Source organism: Erinaceus europaeus, chromosome 16 (assembly GCF_950295315.1).
Source record: "Erinaceus europaeus chromosome 16, mEriEur2.1, whole genome shotgun sequence".
Classification (NCBI taxonomy): domain Eukaryota; kingdom Metazoa; phylum Chordata; class Mammalia; order Eulipotyphla; family Erinaceidae; genus Erinaceus; species Erinaceus europaeus.
In genome coordinates, this window is record NC_080177.1 from 21,764,220 (window position 1) to 21,788,284 (window position 24,065).

General features: G+C 39.5%; 1 protein-coding gene and 1 pseudogene across 9 annotated transcripts in view; one reads left to right on the forward strand and one right to left on the reverse strand.

Moving 5' to 3' along the window:
- The window catches only part of PEAK1 (pseudopodium enriched atypical kinase 1), a 303,174-nt gene that overhangs the window by 24,048 nt on the left and 255,061 nt on the right, over positions 1-24,065 (reverse strand). For 7 of the 9 annotated variants that reach the window (XM_060174717.1, XM_007525762.3, XM_060174716.1 and 4 more), the window contains one exon: positions 4,956-5,695. The exons of 1 other annotated variant lie outside the window; for it this stretch is intronic. In XM_060174717.1, the coding sequence (XP_060030700.1) occupies positions 4,956-5,695 (740 nt within the window). Of the gene's footprint in view, positions 1-725; positions 1,065-4,955; positions 5,696-24,065 lie in introns of those variants that run through there. One more of the 9 variants, XM_060174720.1, reaches the window with a different exon arrangement.
- LOC103115922 (ubiquitin-conjugating enzyme E2 C-like) lies at positions 15,401-16,507 on the forward strand (annotated as a pseudogene).

The window sequence follows — 24,065 nt, forward strand, 5'->3', positions numbered from 1 at the left end:
TTGTTAGCATACAGTTTGTCTAGTTTCAAAGATTCACAGTTAAAGAGGAGGTTCTTGAGGGAAGAATCAGACCTGAGTTTTACCCTATTAGATTTAGATGAAATTTAATGCTAGAATGACTTAAAGTTGATGCTGGAATGTGGCTGTTGGGATGGGCTGAAAGTATTTTGCATGTTGGGAGGGCTGATATCCCTGTGCAAAGTATTTTGCATGTGACAAGAAGATGAATCTTTTTTTTTTAAATTTTTTATTTATTTTCCCTTTTGTTTCCCTTGTTGTCTTTTTATTGTTGTTGTAGTTATTACTGATGTTGTCGTTGTTAGATAGGACAGAGAGAAATGGAGAGAGGAGGGGAAGACAGAGAAAGGGAGAGAAAGACAGACACCTGCAGACCTGCTTCACCGCTTGTGAAGCAACTCCCCTGCAGGTGGGGAGCCCGGGCTCGAACTGGGATCCTTACGCCGGTCCTTGTGCTTTGTGCCACGTGCGCTTAACCCGCTGCATTACCACCCGACTCCCAAGAAGATGAATCTTGAAGGGAACAAGCACAGAATACTAGATGAAGCACTAACTCTGAATGTATTATATTTGAAAGTAGAGGTAAATCAACGAGGTTAATTACATTAATTCAGGCTATAAGTGTGGGGCCTGAGAAGCGGGGTACTGTTGAACTAGTGACCTTTTTTTAAATGTTTTTTAAAATTATTTATTTATTTTCCCTTTTGTTGCCCTTGTTGTTTTATTGTTGTTGTAGTTATTATTGTTGTTGTCGTTGTTAGATAGGACAGAGAGAAATGGAGAGAGGAAGGGAAGACAGAGGGGGAGAGAAAGATAGACACCTGTAGACCTGCTTCACCACCCATGAAGCGACTCCCCTGCAGATGGAGAGCCGGGGGCTCGAACTGGGGAACTAGTGCCCTTCTAAGAAGAGACACCAGAGAAGCCCCATTCCCTTGGACACTGATGACACAGGGAGAAGGCAAGCCTGCATGCCAGAAAGAAAGCCCTCACCCTGAAATGGAATCAGCTAGAATCTTGATCTTGGACTTTTCAGTCTTCAAAAACTGTGAGAAAAGAAATTTGTTTAAGTTACCCAGTCGATGTGGCATTTTGTTATAGTCTGGGGCAAACTATGACAACAGTCAAAGCAAAGAGTTTAGTATTTTAACACTGCAGTAGATTTGGCATTTACGGAGTAGTGACTTAAATTTAGATTTAGCTTTCATATTGCACTCATTTATTTTATTTTAGCACTCATTTCTTTCTTTCTCCTTTCTCTCTCCCTTTCTCCCTTCCTTCCTTCTTCCTTTTCTTCCTTCCTCCCTCTCCCTTCCTTTCTTCCTTTCTTTCTTTCTTTCTTTCTTTCTTTCTTTCTTTCTTTCTTTCTTTCTTTCTCCTCCAAGTTTATTGCTGGGGCTGGGTACTGGCATTATGAATTTACCGCTCCTGTGGCCATTTTTTCCCTTTCTTCTTCTTCTTTTTCTTCTTCTTTCTTTCTTTCTCTTTCTTTCTTTCTATTTTATTTGACAGGACAGAGAGAAATTGAGAGAGTAGAGGAGATGGAGAGGGAGAAAGAAAGACACCTACAGACCAGCTTTACTGCTCATGAAGCATCTCTCCTGCAGGTGAAGAGTGGGGCTCGAACCTAGGTCCTTGGGCATGGTGATATATGTGCTTAACCAGGTGGGCCACTACCTTGCTCATATTTTCAGTATATTTTCCTCTCTTTTAAGAGACAGTCATACAGGTTTACCTACTCAAAATTCCATTATGGGAAGGGATATTGTAAGAAGACAAACAGTAAAAAGCTATTTGCATATAAAAAAGTTGTGTGGATAATTGCAGGATATTTTGCTTATCTCTGCAAAGTAGGGTTCACAGTGTTCTGATAGTTTATTTTTTTTAATGTTGTACAATCAATCAGGTGCTTCAAGTAACACCCAGAGAGTCTTTAAAGAGACATTTATATTCACCATTTAGTGTAAACATCCTTTCCCAAACCTGCCCAAAGCTCCCAGTATATAACCACTTGCCACCTGTTCTTTGGAGATTGCTTTTGCATCATTACAAGCAAAGAAAATCAATACCAGACCATTGATTTGGGAAAGAGACAAGATTGCACAGCAATAATACATAAAGTTAGTCAAGCTCTACTTCTCAATTGTTTTGAAAGAACATAGTTCAATGCACCAGTCTGAAATAGGTACTTGCCCTGCATTTGTGATCTTGTAGCAATGAAGGTCTAAGATAGATGGGACACCATAACCCCAATTGATATAACAGCTCTTGAGTGCAACAGAGAATCTCCGAATGTCTCTTTAGATCCAGCAGTAAAATATTAACTCGAATCCAGGTCTGTTCTCTGCAGTTTATCCCTCAGTTTAATTTAAAAAATATGGGCTGGGCCACGAGGTCACTTTGCCAATGTCATCAGACAGTCAAGTGGTACTGACGCTTCAACTACAGAGAGCAGCTAGCCGAAGCTTGGTTCAAACATATATTCTGTACTGACAGACAGGTAAGGCTTACCTTATCCATTAGTTTACTAAGATACCATCTGGTCTTTCTAAGCCAAATTAACATGTAAAAGTCATTTAGAAATGTTAATCGGTTTTGAATCAGTGAATAGAAATAATAAAAAAGGAACTACATGAATGAAGAATATTACCCTAAGTTTACACAGTGCTTTGGGATTTTAAAAACTCTTTACAAGTATTATCTCACTTGATCCTTACCTCAGTCCCACAAAGCACATGAATTATCACTGCAAATATTTGGAAGAGGAGGAAATTGAGGCTCAAAGATTGTTATTCTTTTAAAGTAACCTGGGGAAGAAAGTAACTGGTAGTGAAGGAAATAAACGTCTTTCAGGGATATTTTGCTCGATTTTAGCCAAACTGTTCCACAGAATGAGGCCCATTATTACTCCTTTTTTCCTCCCTCCCACCCCGGGTTATCACTGGGACTCAGTGCCTGCTCTACGAATCCACTGCTCCTGGTAGCCATTTTTGTTGCTGTTGTTGTGCTGTTAGTGTTGGATAGGACAGAGAGAAAAAGAGAGAGGAGGGAAAAACAGAGAGGAGGAGAAAAAGACAGACACCTGCAAACCTGCTTCACTCCTTGTGAAGCAACCCACCTGTAGGTGGGGAGCTGGGGGCTCGAACCAGGATCCTTGTGCAGCTCCTTGTGCTTTGTACTATGTGCACTTAGCCCGGTGTGCCACCACCTGGGCCCCTATTAGTCCTTATTTTTTTAAAAAATTTATTATTTTCCCCTTTTGCTGTCTTTGTTTTATTGTTGTAGTTATTATTGATGTCGTCCTTGTTGGATAGGACAGAGAGAAATGGAGAGAGGAGGGGAAGACAGAGGGGGAGAGAAAGACACCTGCAGACCTGTTTCACCACCTGTGAAATGAATCCCCTGCAGGTGGGGAGCCAGGGCCTCGAACCGGGATCCTTACTCTGGTTCTTGTGCTTTGCGCCGCCTGCACTTAACCCGCTGTGCTACCGCCTGACTCCCCTATTAGTCCTTTTTAAAGCTGAGAAAACTGAGATCTAGACCAGAAAATTATGACATAACTACCAAGTGTCAAGGATAGAATTTGATAGAATCCAGATCTTAAGTATTTCCAAGTCCTTGTTTTATTTATTGCCTTAGTGAAATCAACAGTTTACTATTATAGTGCATGAAATTAAACAAGAATTCTCATGTCAAAAAGTTTTAGCCCTTCTGAAAAAGTTGGTTGTGTGGAAGAAATGATAGTTACATGTATGAACTCAATGTGACATAAAGAGCAAAGTATTAATTATGGAGTCAGAGAAATCTGGGTTTATAGCACAGTTCTACTGCTTGCTAGCTATGTGACCCTAAGCACATTAACTCACCAAAGGGTCTTCAAGGAGACATTTGAATTTCATTTTCTTCATTTATCAGATGGATAAAAAGATACGAACCTCATAAAGTTTATGAGATGATTAAATTAGATAACATTAATAAAGTTCCTGGCATATCAACAAATACTGGCATCTTTCTTTCTAAAAACTTCTCCAGGAAGCAGAGGTGTTATAGAGTAGGGAGAGACTAGGGTCTCTTATCTTCCACATGGCGTGGAAGCATGTAAAAGGCCTCATTTGTACAGGCAGCCTTTGCAAACAACAGCTCAAGGATTACTACTCTAAAAAGACTTATTTGACCTTCAGAATCTGGGATAAAGGTCTCATGCTCCTTTAGAATTCTGTTTACCTCTTTCAGCACTAAGCACATTGTCTTATGAGTCTGTCTCTTTACATGTCTGCTTTCCAGACTCAGTTTCTCCTTGTTAGTCTCTCAAGCTCACAGAAAGCCTACAAGCCTCTCACACTTAGTTTCCCCTGCTAGCAGGCCAAATGGCTGCCTGCTTAAGGGTTCACTCAAAGTTCACACATCCACTTCACCTTTTGATCATAAAGGAGAACACACTCTATCATACACCCCCAACACCAGACAGTGAAAAGCCCCCAAAATCTTATTTTCTTGTGCCTTTTGATATCTGTGATTTACATCAAGTTTTGTTTTTCTTTTCTCTACCTCACCTTACTGGTTTAACCCCTATGGTTATCTCAAATGCCTTTGGATAATTAACCTGCCTGCCTGCATCATGGAGAATAATCGTTTTGACCTTTATGTATTGCATCAATTCTTGTCATGCCAGCCCCCTACCATACGGGCAAGCTGACCTTTAAGAAACCTGTAATTTCTGATATATTTGAAAAATGTTCTTTGTTTAACTCTCTCTATAAACCTGTACCTATCTCCAAATAAATGAGTGCTTGTACCAGAATACTCCCCGAGTCCTCCTTTCACGCAATCCCTGAGAGCCGGTGAGGAAGGATCAGAGACTTGCTCCTGGCTGGATCCCCTCCACAGGAGTGCCAGCATTGGTAAACAGTAAAATCAGATCAACAGTATTTTCTTACCTTAACTGCATAGTTATTAAGTGGATCTTTTGCATACGATGCTGTGTAGTAAACTGCATCACCTGCCTCACAACATGGCTTGTCACTGGTTAATCTGAAGTCTGACCAGCTGTCCACTCCAAAACGGAGTTGGTCTTTCTGTCCAGCCATGAAGAGGTCTTCACATTTAGTAGCCAGTTTCTTCAAAGCATCTGTATGAAGGCTTCGAATTTTACCCACTACTTCTTCTCGATTGTCAAGTCCTCGATAAAGTGCTTGTTTCTGTGGCTTCTGGATGCTTCGGCCCTGTTTGTAAGAGGGACCACGTCGGCTGGATAGGGACTCCATGCTGTTGGAAAATCTATCCTTAATACTGAGGGTGGTTAAGCTGGAGATGCTGTTTGCTGCAGAGGGGATGGGTCTTCCCTTGTGCAAAGGTCTCTCCAAGGAATCACAAGACTCAATGTCCAGTCCCTTAAGTTCATAACTGACTGAAGAACCAGCACTGCTGGCATCCCAGTTAGGATCAATATCATAGGTGGGATTAGCCATGACACAAAGGCTAGTTTCCAGAGATTTTTGTAGGTCTTTGGGGATTGGCTCTGTATTGGCTCTTACGATCATTTTCTTTGGCAGTGGGGGTGGTGTGGGCTGGGACACAGTAGGTGTTTCTTGGTCTGTTTTCCCACCAAAAGCATCATCCAGAGCTCCCTTTGGCTGCCGAGGATGCTTTGGAGGTATCATGGTTGCTCTAGATTGCCCTGTATTGATTTTTAAGAAAGAAAAAGAGTATGTTTTCAGTCTTGTTACATAACTGAAATTTATTAGAAATAAGCAAGGTGGTCATGACAATTTTACCACAATTTCAATGTCTGAAGTCAGTGTCTTAATTCCATATGGCAGAAAAAAAAAAAAAAGAACAAAAGGTTAAACACTAAGGCATGAATCTAAGACCTGGTGGGAATAACAAATGTGAACAATATCTCAGCATTTTTGTGCCAGAAGGATAAAAAAGGAATCTACATTTTCCACTCCTGTCCCCAAGAATACTGTATTCATCACACTACAATGCTAAGAAATGACAGACACTCAAATAATTGCATTGAGACAAAGCAGAGGTGATAGCATTTGTAGATAAAATACTTGGGAGGATTATTTAAAACAATTAGAACTAACAATGGGATTGCTAGACTGGTGCTTATAAGATACCATTCTGTTCTTCAAACTTGGTTTCAAAGTTATGTGTTATACTGTACATACAGCACTTGCCAGTCAACTCTTGTGAATACAATTTTATAAACTGTGTTATTTTATTTCACTGTGGAGATGAATCCTGGCATAATTAAATGGGTCTACATATAGGATTCTTTTGAATGGGCTAAGGAGAACAGTGTATGTGAGCAGTCAACTGCTATTCTAAGTGTCATTCATAAATTCTTATGTGAGTCTGTTTTATTTGGGCAGGGTAAATAGTGATTTGAGAGATGCTACTTTTGGATACCCTTTAAAGTCCTCATTAGAGAACCGATCATCTTTGTTACCTGGCCAGAATTTAAGCATAGAAGAAGAAAGACAAACATACCTGTGTGGCCAGACCTTACTGTGTAGTGGAAGGGGGAACGTTTCTTTCCTTTCTTTGCCCTCCCTTCTTTTTTCTTCTTTCTTTCTTGTTTTTCAAGACAGAAATAGGCAGTTTTCCCTCTAATTACTGTTTTCCTTTTTCTCTTTTCTCACTCACTGTTAATAAGCCTTCTCCTAATAAAAATTTTTAATCCCCCAAAACCTATTAAAATAAGTAGTGTTATTAAAATGAATTCTCTACTCAGTCTCGCATGATACTCTGTTTTGGGTCAGATTATATTCCCTCTCCCAAAATATGTTAGAAGTCCTCATCTCTTGCACTATGGTTATGACACTATTTGGAAATAGTCTTAGTGGAGGTAATGAAGTTAAGATTAGGACATTAGGCTGTGTCCTTATCCAATGCTATTGCTGCCCTTATAAGAAGTGGAAGCTACCCTATGAAGTCCAGACACACAGGTGTTGATGGAGGCAGAGATTGTTGTAATGCAGCTGCAAGTCAAGAAATGTGAAGAACTGATGGCCACCACCAGATGCTAGTAAGAGGGAAGAAAGGATTCTACCCAGAGTCTCAGAGGGAGTGTGGAAAGAATATGAAAATAAAAGAAGGAAAGAGAAAAAGACTAGGACAAAGAGAGAAAGAAAATGAGAACAAGTTTTAATATAGCCAGGTTTTTTTTTTAAATCTATTTGGTTTTATCCATTGTTGTAGCTTCTAACAAGAACAGGACCTGGATATATCAGATGCTGAATAAATATTTCTTCAGTGACTAAATAAATAAATAAATACATAGAATGGAGAGGAAATAGGTGGTAAGATTTTATAGGTTGGTAAGCAGAGAAAAACAAATCAAATTAGTAATGAAAAATCCCATAAAGAAGGGTCAAGAATCACATCGCTGCACTGATGAATTCTAACAAATGTTTAAGGAGTAATAATAATTGTAATCCTTCACAAACTCTTCCAAAAAGTAGAAGGGGAGGAGTGGAAGGGAAACTTCCCAACCTGAAACCTGTTAGGCCAATAATAATTACACATTAAAAACACTATCAAAAGAAAAATAAAGATACATATGAATATGGACACAAAAAACTCATAAAATAGCAGAACACTGAATCAACCAAAATATAAACAAAATTATACAGGAAGACAGATTGGATTATCCTAGGAATGTAAGGTTGGTTTAACAGCTGACTCAATCAGTGTAATCATCTATCATGGAAACAGAATGGAGAAGAAAACTTCATATGATTCCTTAATAAATACAGAAACTAAGACTTCTGGAGGCGGGGCTATGGAGCAGCAGCAGCAGCTGTGTTTCTCTCCTCTCCTGGGTCAACTAGGAATATCAAAGGAAATCCTCTGGGACTGCAACAAAGCAGGACTAGAACGACTTCATGAACCTACCAAATCACCAGAGTGAGGAATTAAGCTAAGAAGCCTACTTATAGTTTAAAAGCCCTCAGGAGTCAGGTGGTAGCTCAGCGGGTTAAGCGCACGTGGTATGAAGTGCAAGGACCAGAGTAAGGATCCTAGTTCGAGCCCCCAGGTCCCCACCTGCAGGGGAGTCGCTTCACTGGTGGTGAAGCAGGTCTACAGGTGTCTATCTTTCTCTACCCCTCTCTGTCTTCCCATTTCTCTCTGTCCTATCCAACAATGGCGACATCAATAATAACAATAAGTACAACAACAATGAAAAACAACAAGGGCAACAAAAGGGAAAATAAATAAATTAAAAAAAAAAGCCCTCAGGCTCCCATAGACTACAGGGAAGAAAAAGAAAAGAGGCGTTTAAGCCACTGTGCTCCAACTCAGGGATTAAAATAATATTAAAACAAATGTCAATTTCCACATCGTGAACACTTAAAGTACCTTACTTAGACACAAGTCAATCCAGGCAAGAGTGACCGGTAATTTCATAAGTACTGAGAGAGGGACATCATAACATACTATATAGAATGGTTAAACCAATAAGAAGAAATATTGGAGAAATGAACTAGGACAAGAATCCAGCTAAAAGCCTCTCAAAGGTTGAAGCACAAAATAATGAGGTCAACATCCACACATTAGTTAAGGAAATAAATCACAGGAGTGAGTAAAGAGTTTGAAAGAATTGTCATCAGAAATGCAGAAACAACAAGTGAGACCCTGGAAGAAAACACTAATTATCTCAAGGTTACTAGAGAGCTGAAAGCTGAAATAGCTGAGCTAAGAACACAACTAGCTGAACAAGCTAAAACAGTATCAGAACAGGGTAAGAAAATAGATGATTAATTGTATGTCTCGAAGTTTTTAAAACACAGACTGAGTCTTCTTAATATATAGGCTGTGTATTTGATATGCAGACTCTCTCAAAAGCCTAGACCAAGTAGATCAGAGGCAATCAGTGGCACAGCTATTTACAAGATGCTGAGTACTATACAGCAAACCCTAACAAAAGGACTTTTCAAAGTTAACCCAATTACCAAATAATGTGATGATAACATTAACTATCCATTGTCTTTTTGAACCCTAAGACAGCAGGAACCTCACATCTCCACTATAGAGCCTATATTTCTCCCAGTCCTGGAACCTTAGGATAGGGCTCACTTTCCCACATGCCTCTTGCAATCCATATCAAATAATATTGCATCTGCCGATCGCAACCTAATCAACGCAATGACTGCCACCTCAACATGCTTCAGCTCAGACTGTGTCCAGAGACTTCAGGTGTGGAATGACAACCCTTTAGCTTCATTACTCGGGTGAGACCTTTCCTTTCATAGTATTCTCTAATTCCATCCCAGGTGGATCACTTTCTAACAAAGTCCCAAAACCTAGATATACACCAGGTTCTGTGAGAGAGAGAGCATATGTTCACACGTATCCATAAACTAGTGCAAAATATATATCTGAAAGCAGAAGTACACTAGAGTTTGCAGTGAGTACCCCCCCAACACTTCCTCTCCACTATTCCAACCTTTGCACCCATGATTGCTCAACAATTTGTTTGGCTTTGTATGTTAACTCCCTTTACAGCCACCAGGTTCCAGATGCCATCAGGATGCCGGCCAGGCTTCCCTGGACTGAAGACCCCACCAATGTGTCCTGGAGCTCCGCTTCCCCAGAGACCCACCCTCCTAGGGAAAGAGAGAGGCAGACTGGGAGTATGGACCAACCAGTCAATGTCCATGTTCAGTGGGGAAGCAATTACAGAAGCCAGACCTTCCACCTTCTGCAACCCACAATGACCCTGGGTCCATGCTCCCAGAGGGATAGAGAATGGGAAAGCTATCAGGGGAGGGGGTGGGATATGGAGATTGGGTGGTGGGAATTGTGTGGAGTTGTACCCCTCCTATCCTATAGTTTTGTTAATTTATCCTTTCTTAAATAAAAAATAAAATAAAAAAAAAAAGAAAATAGATGAACTCCAGAAAACAGTAGAGGCGAGAGAGAATAGAGTAAATGAGGCTGAAGACAGAATTAGCAAGATCGAGGATGATTTTTTTTTTCAGTGCTACCATGATCCTTTCAGAAGGTTGGAATAGATTAGGTATGGTTACATTTTATTAGAGAGGTCTTGTTACTCTAATTTTTTTTCTTTTTTCTTTTTTTTATTTATAAAAAGGAAACACTGACAAAACCATAGGATAAGAGGGGTACAGCTTCACAGAAATCCCACCACCAGAACCCTGTATCCCACCCCCTCCCTTGATAGCTTTCCTATTCTTTATTTCTTTATCCCTCTGGGACTATGGACCCAGGGTCTATATGGGATGCAGAAGGTGGAAGGTCTAGTTTCTATAATTGCTTCCCCACTGAACAGGGGCGTTGACAGGTCGATCCATACTTCCGGCCTGTCTCTCTCTTTCCCTAGTGTGGAAGGGCTCTGGGGAAGAGGAGCTGCAGGACACATTGGTGGGGTTGTCTGTCCAAGGAAGTCTGGTCAGCATCATGTTAGCATCTGGAACCTGGTGGTTGACAAGAGAGTTAACATACAAAGCCAAACAAATTGTTGACCAATCATGGACCTAAGGAATAGTGCAGATGAAGAGTTGGGGGGGGGGTCCTCAATTTTGTAGATAGCTAATAGGCATATTTTAGTTAAATTCCGAAGGGCCTGTGGCTATACTAGTTTTTTTTTTTTTCCTTTTTCTTTTTGCCCCTGAGCCTGAAATCTGATATGCCAGTGGATCCAAGTTATTGTCTGGGGAGATGATGTCATGGCTGGGAAAAGAGGCTAATAAACCAAAATATATAAAGAGCTCACCAAACTAAACAACAAGAAAATAAATAACCCCGTCCAAAAATGTGGAGACGACATGGACAGAATATTCACCACAGAAAAGATCCAAAAGGCCGAGAAACACATGAAAAATGCTCCAAGTCTTCGACTGTCAGAGAAATGCAAATAAAGATAACAATGAGATACCACTTTGCTCCTGTGAGAATGTCATATATCAGAAAAGGTAGCAGCAACAAATGCTGGAGAGGTTGTGGGGTCAAAGAAATCCTGCACTGCTGGTGGGAATGTAAATTGGTCCAACCTCTGTGGAGAACAGTTTGGAGAACTCTCAGAAGGATAGAAATGGACCTACCCTATGATCCTGCAATTCCTCTCCTAAGGATATATCCTAAGGAACCCAACACACCCATCCAAAAAGATCTGTGTACACATATGTTCTTAGCAGCACAATTTGTAATAGCCAAAACCTGGAAGAAACCCAGGTGTTAAACAACAGATGAGTGGCTGAGCAAGTTGTGGTCTATATACACAATGGAATACTACTCAGCTATTAAAAACGGTGACTTAAAACAAACAAACAAAAAAAATGGTGACTTTACCGTTTTCAGCCGATCTTGGATGGACCTTGAAAAAGAGAGTGAGATCTTATTCAAGGTTTCTGAATTTTTCAAGGATGAATATGGGATGATCTCACTCTCAGGCAGAAGTTGAAAAACAAGATCAGAAGAGAATACACAAGTAGAACCTGAACTGGAATTGTGTATTGTACCAAAGTAAAAGACTCTGGGGTGGGTGGTGGGTAAGAATACAGGCCCAAAAAGGATGACAGAGGACCTAGTGGGGGTTGTATTGTTATATGGAAAACTGGGAAATGTTATGCATGTACAAACTATTGTATTTCCTGTTGAGTGTAAAACATTAACTCCCCTATAAAGAAATTAAAAAAAAAATAAACACAGAAACTTGGGAGTCAGGCGGTAATACAGTGGGTTAAGTGCAGGTGGCAGAAAGCACAAGGAGCGGCATAAGGATCCTGGTTCGAGACCCTGGCTCCCCACCTGCAGGGGAGTTACTTCACAGGCAGTGAAGCAGGTCTTCAGGTGTCTATCTTTCTCTCCCCATCTCTGTCTTCCCTCCTTTCTCGATTTCTCTCTGTCCTTGTCCTGTCCAACAACAATGACATCAATAACAATAGCAGTAATAACTACAACAATAAAAGAACAAGGGCAACAAAAGGGGATAAATATAAAATAAAGAAAATTTATAAAAAATACAAAAACTTATTTGATAAAACACTTCTTCGTGAAAGAACAGTAAACAAATGGGAATCTAGGGGGTGCATCCATTGAACTAGGAATGTAACTCACTGATAGAACACATGCTTCACATGTATGAGGGTGTGGTCGTTGGCATAAAAAGGGGCAGGGGCATTCCTAATCTGTATAAACCTTAGAAACAGTATGCTAAGTAAGAAAAGTCACTCATATTTACATATCATGATTTCATTTACATGACATATCCAGAAATACATATAACCACAGAAACAAAGGTAAATTATTGGTTGAAAAGAGACTGTGAGAGTAAAGAATGGCAATAGGGAGTGACTGTGAGTTTCTCTTTGGAGGTGATAAAAGTATTCTAGAATTAGATATAGGTGATGGTTGTGAAATTCTGTAAATTTACTTAAATCACTGAATCGAACACTCCCAAAGGGTGAGTTTATGGTATTTAAATTGTATTTCAATAAACCAACTCAACACTGCTTACTTAAACTCACCTAAGTTCAGTTTTCAGTTACATCTTCCTCTATGTCCTTAACATTATGAAAGATATAGGGCTTGGTAATTACTGCTCTATTAATGTGCTGGTGAAGGCTTTCTCCTAGAGTTGCCCCAGTCCTGTTTTGCCTCAGCTAATGTGAAAAGTCAGAGCTACAATTTACTTACACGATAAAAGCTATATGCCTTGTAGCAGGCCTTCATTTTTCAGTTTCTGATCCAGACCTTTCAGATATGAAGTACGATGAAGAAGGTCAGGAGCAGTGAACTGCACCAGCTTGGGCCACCCTGCTGTGACGGCTCCCTGTTATCACTGTCTGAGTTTTGCTCCTATCACTGCACTAGCCATTAGTGTCCCCCACCCCCATTCCCAAACAGCAAAGCTTATTGTGACACTCTTCTATTAAAAAAAAAAAAATTGTGTTCTTGAGAATCTGGACTTGACTCTGAACACCGAATTTTCTTTGCTTAAGCACAGATAGTAAGCCTTTCAAGGCTCAGCTCTGACTGTACCTGTTTCAAAATTTTGTAGCATTTTTCCATTGCTTTTTCAGTCAGTGCTGCCCATTTGTTTATAGTTTTTTCAGCACTCCTGGCTAGTTTATACTGTGTGACTCTGCTCATAAGGACCCTACTCCAGGAATAGCTTCTCTCTCCTCTCATCTTTAAGCCTCTGATGAATGTTTTCTGGCAGCACTTTCCACAAATTGACATTTCTTTCCTTGGGATCCCAGATACATCCTATGAACATTTTTCTCTAAGTACTTACAACACTTGACTGGTATCTCCCTGATTTCCCTGCTGGCTTGTTCACTGAGAACAAAATCAGGTATCATTTGTATATTCAGAACCAAGCAAAGAGGGAAAATGAAAGGAAGGAAGGAAGGAAGGAAAAAAGGAAAGAAGGAAGGGAGGGAGGGAGGAAGGAAGGAAGGAAGGAAGGGGATAAGATAAAGAGCTTAAACACAAATATATTTTTATTCCTTCCAAAGTGGATACTAGAAGAATCTTTGTAGGGTGTCATTTTGTACCTATTTCTCTAAGTTAGAATGAAAATAATGATCAACAAGGAAGGAATGAAGGATTTCAGAAGTTTTTTTTTTTTTTGTACCCGGGATTAGAATATCATACATGTGTGGCATAACACTCTACTACTGAGCTAGATCACCAACTCCAAAAGTGCTTTATGAAAAAGTATTACTTCAGACTGGCAAATGAGATATATGATCACCTCAGCAGCTGTTTAATGATTATCAGAGGGCATAAATAGGGTGATCCTGGGCGGAGTCAAGATGGTTGCATGAAGACAACACCTAGGCTGACTCTCCTCAAGAAATCTCTTCAGATCCTAGCATCTCTGAATGGAAATGATATTTCCAGGCCAGTCGGAGAGAAACTGCAGAGGAGGGAATACAGAGATATCACAGGGGAAACTTATGACCTGTATATGAATGGCGAAGAATACTGAAAAGGACAAATGTAAGTGGTGAGTTTTCTGCTTCAACCCCTCCCCTCCAAGTCCAAAAGCAGTTGGCTCAAGAAAGAAGAGCAGCCAGGTGTCTGCATTCCAGAGGTAAGTAAAATTCTTGAAATATGGAAACTCAAAGTACTTTGCTTAACAACTACTGGGTAAAAGAAGAAATTATGGGAGAAATTAAAATGTTCAAATAGAAATGAAGACACAGCTATCAAAATATTTGGGACATAGCTAAGGCAATACTAAAAGGGAACTTCATAGTCATGTAGGCACACATTAGGAAACAAGAAAAAACTCAACCTGACTACACACCTAAAGGACTCAGAAGAACAACTACTAAGGAACCTTAAAGCAAGCAGGAGTGAAATAATTAAAATTAGGGAAGAAATAAATAGTATTGTAAATTAAAAAAATACCAAAAATCAGTGAAGGTAAGTATTGGTTCTTTGAAAGGGCAAACAGCATTGAAAAAACCTTGGCCAGACTCACTAAAAAAAGGAGACAAGACTCAAATAAGTAGGATTATAAATGAAAGAGATACCATAACAGACACCACAGAAATTCAAAGTAGTATGCAAGGTTTCTATGAACAACTGTACGCCAGTTAGAGAATCTGGAAGAAATGGAAACGTTTTTAGAAACATAATGTTGCAAAACTGAACCAAGAGGAACTAGAAAACATCAACAGGCCAATCACAGCCAAAGAAATTAAAACTGTCATCAAGAACCTTTCCAACAAAAGTTTAGCCCCAGATGGTTTGAATTCTATAATACCTTCAAGGAAAAATTAATACCCGTACTTTTAAACCTCTTCCAAAATATTGAAGACAAAGGAATAATTCCTCCCACCTTCTATGAAGACAGTATCACCCTACTAAAAGCAAACAGAGGCACGACAACAACAATAACAAATAAAACTACAGGCCAATTCTCTGATGAATACAGATGCTAAGATATTGAACAACATTCTAGCCAACTGGATACAGACTATTAAAAAGATCATACATCATGGCCAAGTGGGGTTTATCCCAGGGCTTGTTCAATATATATAAATTAGGAAATGTGATCTGCCACATCAATAAAAGGAAAGCCAAAAACAACATGATTTTCTTAATAGATGCAGAGAAAGCCTTTGACAAAATCCAACATCCCTTCATGATCCAAACCCTAAAAACTGGGAGTAGGCAAAAAATTCCTTAACCTAGTGTAGTCCATATACAGCAAATCTACAGCCAATATCATAATCAGTGGTGAGAAACTAGAAGCATTCCAACTCAGATCAGGTACTAGACAGGGTTGCCCACTGTCACTGTTACTACTCATCATAGTAATAGAAGTTCTTGCCAACTCTCTGTAGTTGCTGCTCTGCTCTCTGAGCTGCTGTCTCCCTCTAGCACCTCCAGGATGGCCTCCAGGAGCCACCAGTCAACTGCTGCCTACTCTGCCACAGCCCACAGAAGAGTCCAGCCTACAGGAGAAGCTGCCCAGGAGTTGAGGAGCCTGACGATGGCTGGATACAAAGGGATTTCTGCCTTCCCTCAAGCAGACAACCTGCTCAAGTGGGTGGGCACCATCCAGGGAGCAGCTGGCACCCCCTATAAAGGCCTGAGTTACAAGCGGTCCCTGGACTTCCCCAGGGGCTACCCTTACCCACAGTTAAGTTCCTCATAGCCTGCTACCCCAACGTGACACCCGGGGCAACATCTACCTGGACATCTTGCAAGAACACTGGTCTGCCCTGTGTGATGTCAGAACCCTCCTGCTCTCCATCCAGAGCCTACTGGCAGAGACCAACCTCCACAGCCTGCTCAACACACATGCTGCCCAGCTCTGGGGGAACCACACTGCCTTCAAGAAGAGCCTGCTAGACACCTACTCAGAGCAGCTCTCTAGTCAAGAGTGCTGACCTCCACTGCCACACTCTCACCTTTTTCTGGATGTTCATTTTGTTCTTAGATTGTCTGTCTTTTCTTTGTGTCTATATAGAATTGGATCTTGAGCCTTTTATAGCTTTTTCAAATAAAATCACTTCTTAAATATGTAAAAAAAAAAAAAAAAAAAGAAGAAGAAGTTCTTGCCATAGCATTAAGGCAAGAGAAAGGAATTAAAGGGATACAGATTTAGAAGAGGTCAGATAATCACTATTTGCAAATCATATGACAGTAGACACGGAGAATCTAGCAGATAGCTCCTGAAAATTATCAGGCAATATAGTAAAGTGATAGTCTACAAAATTATCATACAAAAGTTGTGACTTTCCTTTATGCAAACACTAAGTCCGAAGAAGAAATCAGGAAATCAGTCTCATTTACTATAGCAACAAAAGCAATAAAATATCTAAGAATAAACCTAACAAAAGAAGTCAAAGACTTTAGGGGGTCGGGTGGTGGCGCACCTGGTTGAGCGCACATGTTACAATGTGCAAGGACCTGGGTTTGAGCCCCTAGTCCCACCTGCAGGAGGAAGCTTCATGAATGGTGAAGCAGGGCTATAGATGTCTCTGTCTCTCTCCTTCTCAACTCCAACTTCCCTCATGATTTCTGTCTCTTATCAAATAAATAAAGATAATTATAAATAAAGTGAAAGACTTGTATACTAAAAATTGTGAGTCATTATTCAATGAAATAGAAAAAGATACAAAGAAGTGGAAAGATATATCATGTTCATGGGTTGGAAGAATTAACTTCATCCAAATGACTATTCTACCCAGAGCCATAAACAAATTTAATGCAATCCTTACCAAGGCCGCACCAATTTTTATTTTATTTATTTATTTTGCTTTTAAAAATTCTTTTAAAATATTTATTTATTTTTGTTGCCTTTGCTGTTTTATTGTTGTAGTTATTATTGTTGTTATTGATGTTGTTGTTGTTGCTGTTGTTGTTGGATAGGACAGAGAAAAATGGAGAGAGGAGGGGAAGACAGAGAAGGGGAGAGAAAGACACCTGCAGACCTGCTTCACCACTTGTGAAGCGACTCCCCTGCAGGTGGGGAGCCGGGGACTCGAACCAGGATCCTTATGCCAGTCCTTGCGCTTTGCGCCACGTGTGCTTAACCTGCTGCGCTACCACCCGACTCCGCTATTTTTATTTTTTTAAGAATAGAGCAAAAGCTACAAAACCTTATATGGAACCATAAAATCATCAAAGCAATCTTGAGAAAAAAGAATGGAACTGGAGGCATCATGTTCCCAGATCTCAAACTATATATATTACAGGGTAAGAGTAATCAAAATAGCCTGATACTTGAACAAAAATAGACACACTGACCTGTGGAACAGAATTGACAGTCCAGAAATAAACCCCCACAACTATGGTCATCTAATTTTGATTAGGGGCCCCAAACTATTAAATGGAGATAGGAAAGTCTCGTCAATACATGATGTTGGGAAATTGGTTGAAATGTGCAGAAGAATAAAACTGACCTATTATATTTCATCACACACAAAAGTAAACTCCAAATGGATCAAGGACTTGGATTTTAGACCAGAAACTATCAAATACTTAGAGCAAAGTGAAGAAATCTTTTCCATCAAAATTTTATAAGCATCTTCTAAGACACAAGTCCAATTGCAATGAAGACAAAAACAAAAATAAACTAATATCAAATTGATAAGACTCTGCACAACAAAAGAAACCACCACCTAAGCAAAGAGACTCCTTACAGAATGGGAGAAGATCTTTACATGCCATATGCCAGACAAAAGGTTAATAAATAAAATACATAAACAGTTCATCAAATTCAGTAACAAAAAAAAACAAATGACCCCATCCAAAAATGGGGAGAGGACATGGACAGACTATTCACCAAAGAAGTGATCCAAAAGGCCAACAGATATATGAAAAAATGCTCCAAGTCATGGATTGTCTGAGATATGCAAATCAAGACAACAATGAGATACCATTTCACTCCTGTGAGAATGTCATATATCAGAAAGGGCTGTAACAGCAAATACTGTAGGGGTTGATGGGGCAAAGGAACCCTACTTCACTGCTGGTGAGAATGTAAACTGGTCCAACCCCTGTGGAGAGCTGTCCGGAGAACTCTCAGAAGGCCAGAAATGGATCTACCCTGCAATTCTTCTCTTGGGGCTATATCCTAAGGAACCAAACATATTCGTCCAAAAAGATTTGTGTATACCTATGTTCATAGCAGCATATTTTGTAGTAGCCAAAACCTGGAAGCAACCAAAGTGTCCAACAACAGGTGAGAAACAGGTGGCTAAGAAAGTTGTGGTATAGATACATAATGGAATATGACTCAGCTATTAAGAATGATGATGGAGTTTGAATGAATCATGTTAAGTGAGATAAGCCAGATAGAGAGGATGAATAGGGTGATTTAACTCATGGACAGAAGTTAAGAAATAAGAAGAGGAAAGGGAAATACAACATAGAACTTGGAGTGAGCCCACAAAGAATTTTGGTCCATATCCTCAGAAGGGTAAAGAATAGGGGAAGCTTCCAATGGAGTGGATAGGATATGGAACTCAGGTGGTGGGAACTGTATCCTTCTTATCCTACAATCTTGTTAATCATTATTAAATCACTAAGAAAAACAAAAACAAACAAAAAATATGGAGTAGGTTTGGTGTACTGCACCAAAGCAAAGGCTGGGGGTGGGGGCTGGGGATGAGGGAGTGGAATATTTAGGTCCTGGTGCATGATGGTGGAGGAGGACCTAGGCTGGGGGTGAGTATTTTATAGAAAATTGAGAATATCAACAACTGTATTTACTATACACCATTAATTCCAATAAAAAAAAAGGTTAATTCTTCCCTTTCCACCATCTACACTCAAATTCAAACTACTACGAAAGTTGGTCAGTGCTCTCAAACTTTTTAAAAAAATTTTTTAAATATTTATTTATTACCTTTTGTTGCCCTTGTTGTTTTATTGTTATAGTTAATTATGACATCATTGTTGGAAAGGACAGAGAGAAATGGAGAGAGGAGGGGAAGACAGAGAGGGGGAGAGAAGGACAGACACCTGCAGACCTGCTTCACCACTTGTAAAGCTACTCCCCTGCAGGTGGGGAGCCAGGGGCTCTAACAGGGATCCTTATGTGGGTCCTTGTGCTTTGTGTCATGTGCGCTTAACCCACTGCACTACTGCCCGACTCCCAGGGCTCTCAGTCTTACCTATCATTATTTCTCATTAATCACTGCACAAAAATAACTCGTTTCCTATTCTTGTATTACGCTCCATGTTTTTATTTTCTACATCTCTGCATTAACAAAAGTGCTTCATCTTAAACTCAGCTCCTATGTTCCTTCTCTATAGATGCCACACCTACTCTTAGCTCCTCACTTCTAAACTGGGAACCATCACTTTTCCCTTTGTGTTTTCTTCCTCTTTTAAAGACTGATTTACTTATTAATGAGAGGGGGGTGAGAGAGAGGGAGAGAGAGAAAAATCTGAGCACTGTTTTGGTATAGATGGTGCCAGGTATCAAACTCAGGTATCAAAATATGTACCATACATGCAAGTCTTGCACTCTACCACTGAGCTGCCTCCCTAGTTATCTTCCTCTGTGTTCCTGAGCATTTTTTTCCATTACAGAAATTCCAGTCTTTTTAAATATGTGTAGTGTTTTATTTTAACATCCCTTCAGAATCTGGCATGGTGTGAGGCCTTTGGAAAGTGTGCAGTCAAAGGTTGTTAGACTGAACAATAGTCAGCAAAGCTGGTGAACAGCAATGATATAAAAATAATTAATACTGGCTTCTCTTATCAGGCAGTCAGATATCCTCTTCTGGATGCTAAGGAGACTTCCATAGAGGAATCAGAAATGTTTGTGCTCCAAATGAAATCATGAGTATTCCATGGCTAAAGCAAGTAGGTCGCGTCTCACCCAGATCTAAGTGTTCGTGTTGGTTTGTGTGTTTTCTCTAGAAAAGGCTAGTTCCCCTAGCTGAATTCTAGTTATCTGGATCAATGTTTTAAAATTTTGGTTTCTTAGTGGCCTTGATTTTACACTTTTAATCCTTCTACATGTCTCTCAAGCCTGAAACCAGACATGAAGCTCAGCTTTCAGCAGTCCTGACATATCATCACATACTCCACATTTTTTGTGGCATACCAGCTCTCCAAACAGAAAAAAACCAGACTGTATTCTAAATATTGCCATGCTACAGGATAAAAAAGATATTTTGTACAAATATGTTTAACTAACCCATACTCAAACCTTATTTTCCCTTTATTTTTTTATAGCCTCCACTATCTCTTTACTTTCTCCTTGCTTAAAAATGTCTTCCAATTGACAGGTAAGACCCATAACATGTTCTGAAAGCAAATAAGGAAAGCTGGGTTAAATGGTAATAATTTAATGCCACTACTTCAAAGAAGTCAAAAAGGTGCTTAAAACTCCTCTAGAAGGAAAACGATTAATACGGGGCTCTTAATACTTACAAAATTGGTATAATAAGTAGAAAGGAATAAGAAAAATATCATCTCTAAAGATAATCACTTTAAAGTGATTACACATTGGAAAAATACAAAATAATAACTACCTCATAAAAAAGATCTACTAAGAAGTACTATTACTGAAGATACATTAGGAACAAAGCACAGCAAGTGTTTGTTTGAAACCTGGTAATTACAGTGTGAGCTACTAGGAATTAAAGTCACTTAATGATAACTTATTTAGACAGGAAAACTAGGATAAATAGTATAAGTAGCTCCCTATTCCAACAAGACAGGACTGCCACTGTCTACTGGTTGGTTTTCCTGTTTCCAATCACCCCTTAGGTAGCTTCCATAATGACCTTTAAAAATTATTACTAATGACCCTGTGTCCAAAATCCTTCAGTGACTCTCCATTTCCTATAAATAAAATATACACCCTTGGTGATATATGCACACTATTTATGATCTAGCTTTGCTTTTCACCCTCTCCTCTTTACCACTCTTCCCCCAAGCCACTCTGCATTAATTACCTGCAATTAATTGAACACTCATTTTTTAATTAAACTCCAGGCATTTCTTTGCAGAATTCTTTCTTTTCTTTTCTTTTTTTCTTTTCTTTTTTTTTTTTTCCAGATTCACTAGTCAGCTCTGGTTTCTGGTTATGCAGGGGACTGAACCTGGGGCTTTGGAACCTCAAGTATGCGAGTCTCTTTGCATAACCGTCACTTTATCTATCTCCACCCAAGCTTTTCCTCTCTTCTCCTGTCTATTCTACTGCCTAGATGTTCTTTCCCTTATTTGTCAATCTGGTAGACTACTAGTTTCCCTTCAAATTCTGCTCAAAAACTTATACATACTCCCCTAGACTTCTTCAGACATAGGTTTTCAATTGAACCTTTAAATATCTGCATCACAATAATTCTCATATGATCTCCTAAGCACCCTATCTTGAATTTGGTGATAGCATAGTGATTTATGCAACAGACTTTCAAGTTTAATACTTAGTGGTCCTAGGTTCAACCCTTGGTGCCATCATATACAAAAAGTGAGCAGTGTTCTGGTTAAAAAAAAAAAAAGTTTGGCTGCATGTCTGGACTTTCTCAAAGAAGAGAAGTCCTTGAAGTATTAGTATTAGTATTAGTATTAGTATTTGTATTAGTATTAGCATTAGTATTCTCAGTGGCTAGTTTGGTTCCCAGAACACAAAGGATGTTCGTGTTTGCTGAAGGTATTAAAGCCCCAATAAATGGGACATATTTTTTAATTTTAAAAGAGCATCTAAATCTTTATCTCTAATTTTTTTTCCTATGGCTCACTACAAATTATATAGATGAGAATGAGAAGACAAAAGGAGAAATGATCATCTCCAAGCTGAGAAACATGCGCTGCAGTCTACATAAATATCACACCCAACCAAAGTGCTCCAGGCTCATCAAGTGAGGACTCTTACTGACCACATTTAGGACTCACTGTTTCCTCCTCCGGCAGCTTAGGAGAAAGGGCCCTAATATAACTGGGAGTGATTACTTTGCTGGCTCCCACCACAGCCAATGTCAGCACCAACTGGCAAGGCTTGGGGTACATCAACTTAAAGCCAAGCAACAAAAGAAAAGCTGACTCCCCCTCCCTCAAATCACTGAGCTGAACCTCAAATCAACTGACACATAGAGCCCTTTGAAGAATGTCAATGGTAGAGCAGCTGACAGACTCAATTCCTGTCAGACTGCCTTAGGGGAAATCTTTCTGAGAACAGATTCTTTATTTGGGGGTAAGTTATCTATGCAATTTGAATTTTGTGCTCTGCCAACTAATTCCAGTATATAGGAAACTATTTTTAAATGTGAATGCAACTAATTTAAAGATAGGAACACAGCCTATGATTTCTTTTAAAACAGAAATAATTACACTTTTAGGAAGTACAACAAATGCTGAAACAAATGTTCAGCTTTAGAAAACATCCAGATAAATCTGACAATGTGCAATTCTTTAATATTTGGTTCAAACAATAAACTTCATTGCACAGAATAATGTCTGGCCTAGAGAAGTTCCTCAATAATTATCTGTTGAGTGAATGATAATGAACCTTTTTGTTTCTTTTTCTTTTGTGACACAGGGGCCTAGTACACAAACATAGTTTTACGATACAGAGTCAATATTATTTCCAGATGGGGAAGGGAGGAAGAGACATCAAGGCATTGAAGTTCCCCCTGGGGTCATGGTCCTGGGCCATGTATGCTGGTGCTTGAATCTGGGCCTTGTGCATGGCAAGACAGGTGCCCTGCCAGGTGTGCTCTCTTTCTGGCCTTGATAATGACTTAGAATGATTACAAAAATCATATTATTGAGGAAGTGTTGCTGTAGGGTAAGATTCCATACATCCCCCAAACAGGTGCCAGCTAGGATGATTAAATATGTTGCCACTTATGATATTTCTCCATAATTTACATCATCAAGGCTGGTGATATGGTGATATTCTTTTAGGCATACCCACCCCTTAAAATTGAACACTAAAGATCAGAAGTAAAAACACAAAGCAGAACTTGGACTGGAGTAGGTATACTTCACCAAAGTAAAAGACTCTGGGGTGGGGGGAGGGGTCAGGTCCTGGAACATGATGGCAGAGGAGGACCTGGTGAGGGTTGAATTGTTACGTGGAAAACTGAGAAATGTCATGCATGTACAAACTACTGTATTTTACTGTCAACTGTAAACCATTAATCCCCCAATAAGGAAATTTAAAAAAAAGAACACTAATTAGTGATATGCTGCCAAAGGAAGTTGTAGAACTAAGACTTCCATGTGTTTTTTTCCAGTGTTTGAAGGGTACAATACTAAGTAGATAGCCTAGGCAAGATGAGAAATGGGGATTTCCATTCTTTTCTTTACTAAGTTTTATTTATTTCAAATGACAGAGAGTTTCAGTTGAGAGAGAAAGTTGCCAGTCACACTTTGGTATATGCTATACTGGGGAATCAAACTAGGAGCCTTAGTAAGATGTGCCAGTTCTACACTTGACCAGCTGAGTTATTGCCTCAGCCATAAGAGAAATGTGGAATTTCTTGTGAGGTCACATAGAAAAGGAAACTGAGGCATAATTTATATGATTCCTCAATCTGGAAGAACTTGAATTAAACCACTAGAAAAAAAAGTCAGCTGATTAATGGAACACATAAATTGGAATTCAAAATTCTTTCTAAATGGGCTTTTCTGAGGGAAAGCTTGGTTTCTCAGTTCCTGCCCTGGGAATCTTATACATTCAAATGTAAAAGTCACATTTGGTTACCGTATCCCAACATGTAATGCTTGTCTAAATGTGTTGAATACCGTATAATGATTATTCAAATATGTTAGCACCTACTGTGTGTTTTAGATAATGTGCTAGGGTACAGGCAGACAGAAAGAGGGGCAAGTCAAAATGTCTGGTGAGGAAAGGAAGAGTGATAGATCTTTCTCAAATGCAACGGACAGTGTACTTAGTTATAGACAGATGGAGGATGGAGAGCCGAAGTTGCCAACTTAGTTGTTCACCTTATTTCTAACAGAATAGCAGTCTGTATAGGCTGCTGATTTTAGAAGGTAGATTAAATAGTTTGGTGTGACTGTGTCCTGGAGCTCCGCTTCCTCAGAGCCCTTCCCCACTAGGGAAAGAGACAGGCCAGGAG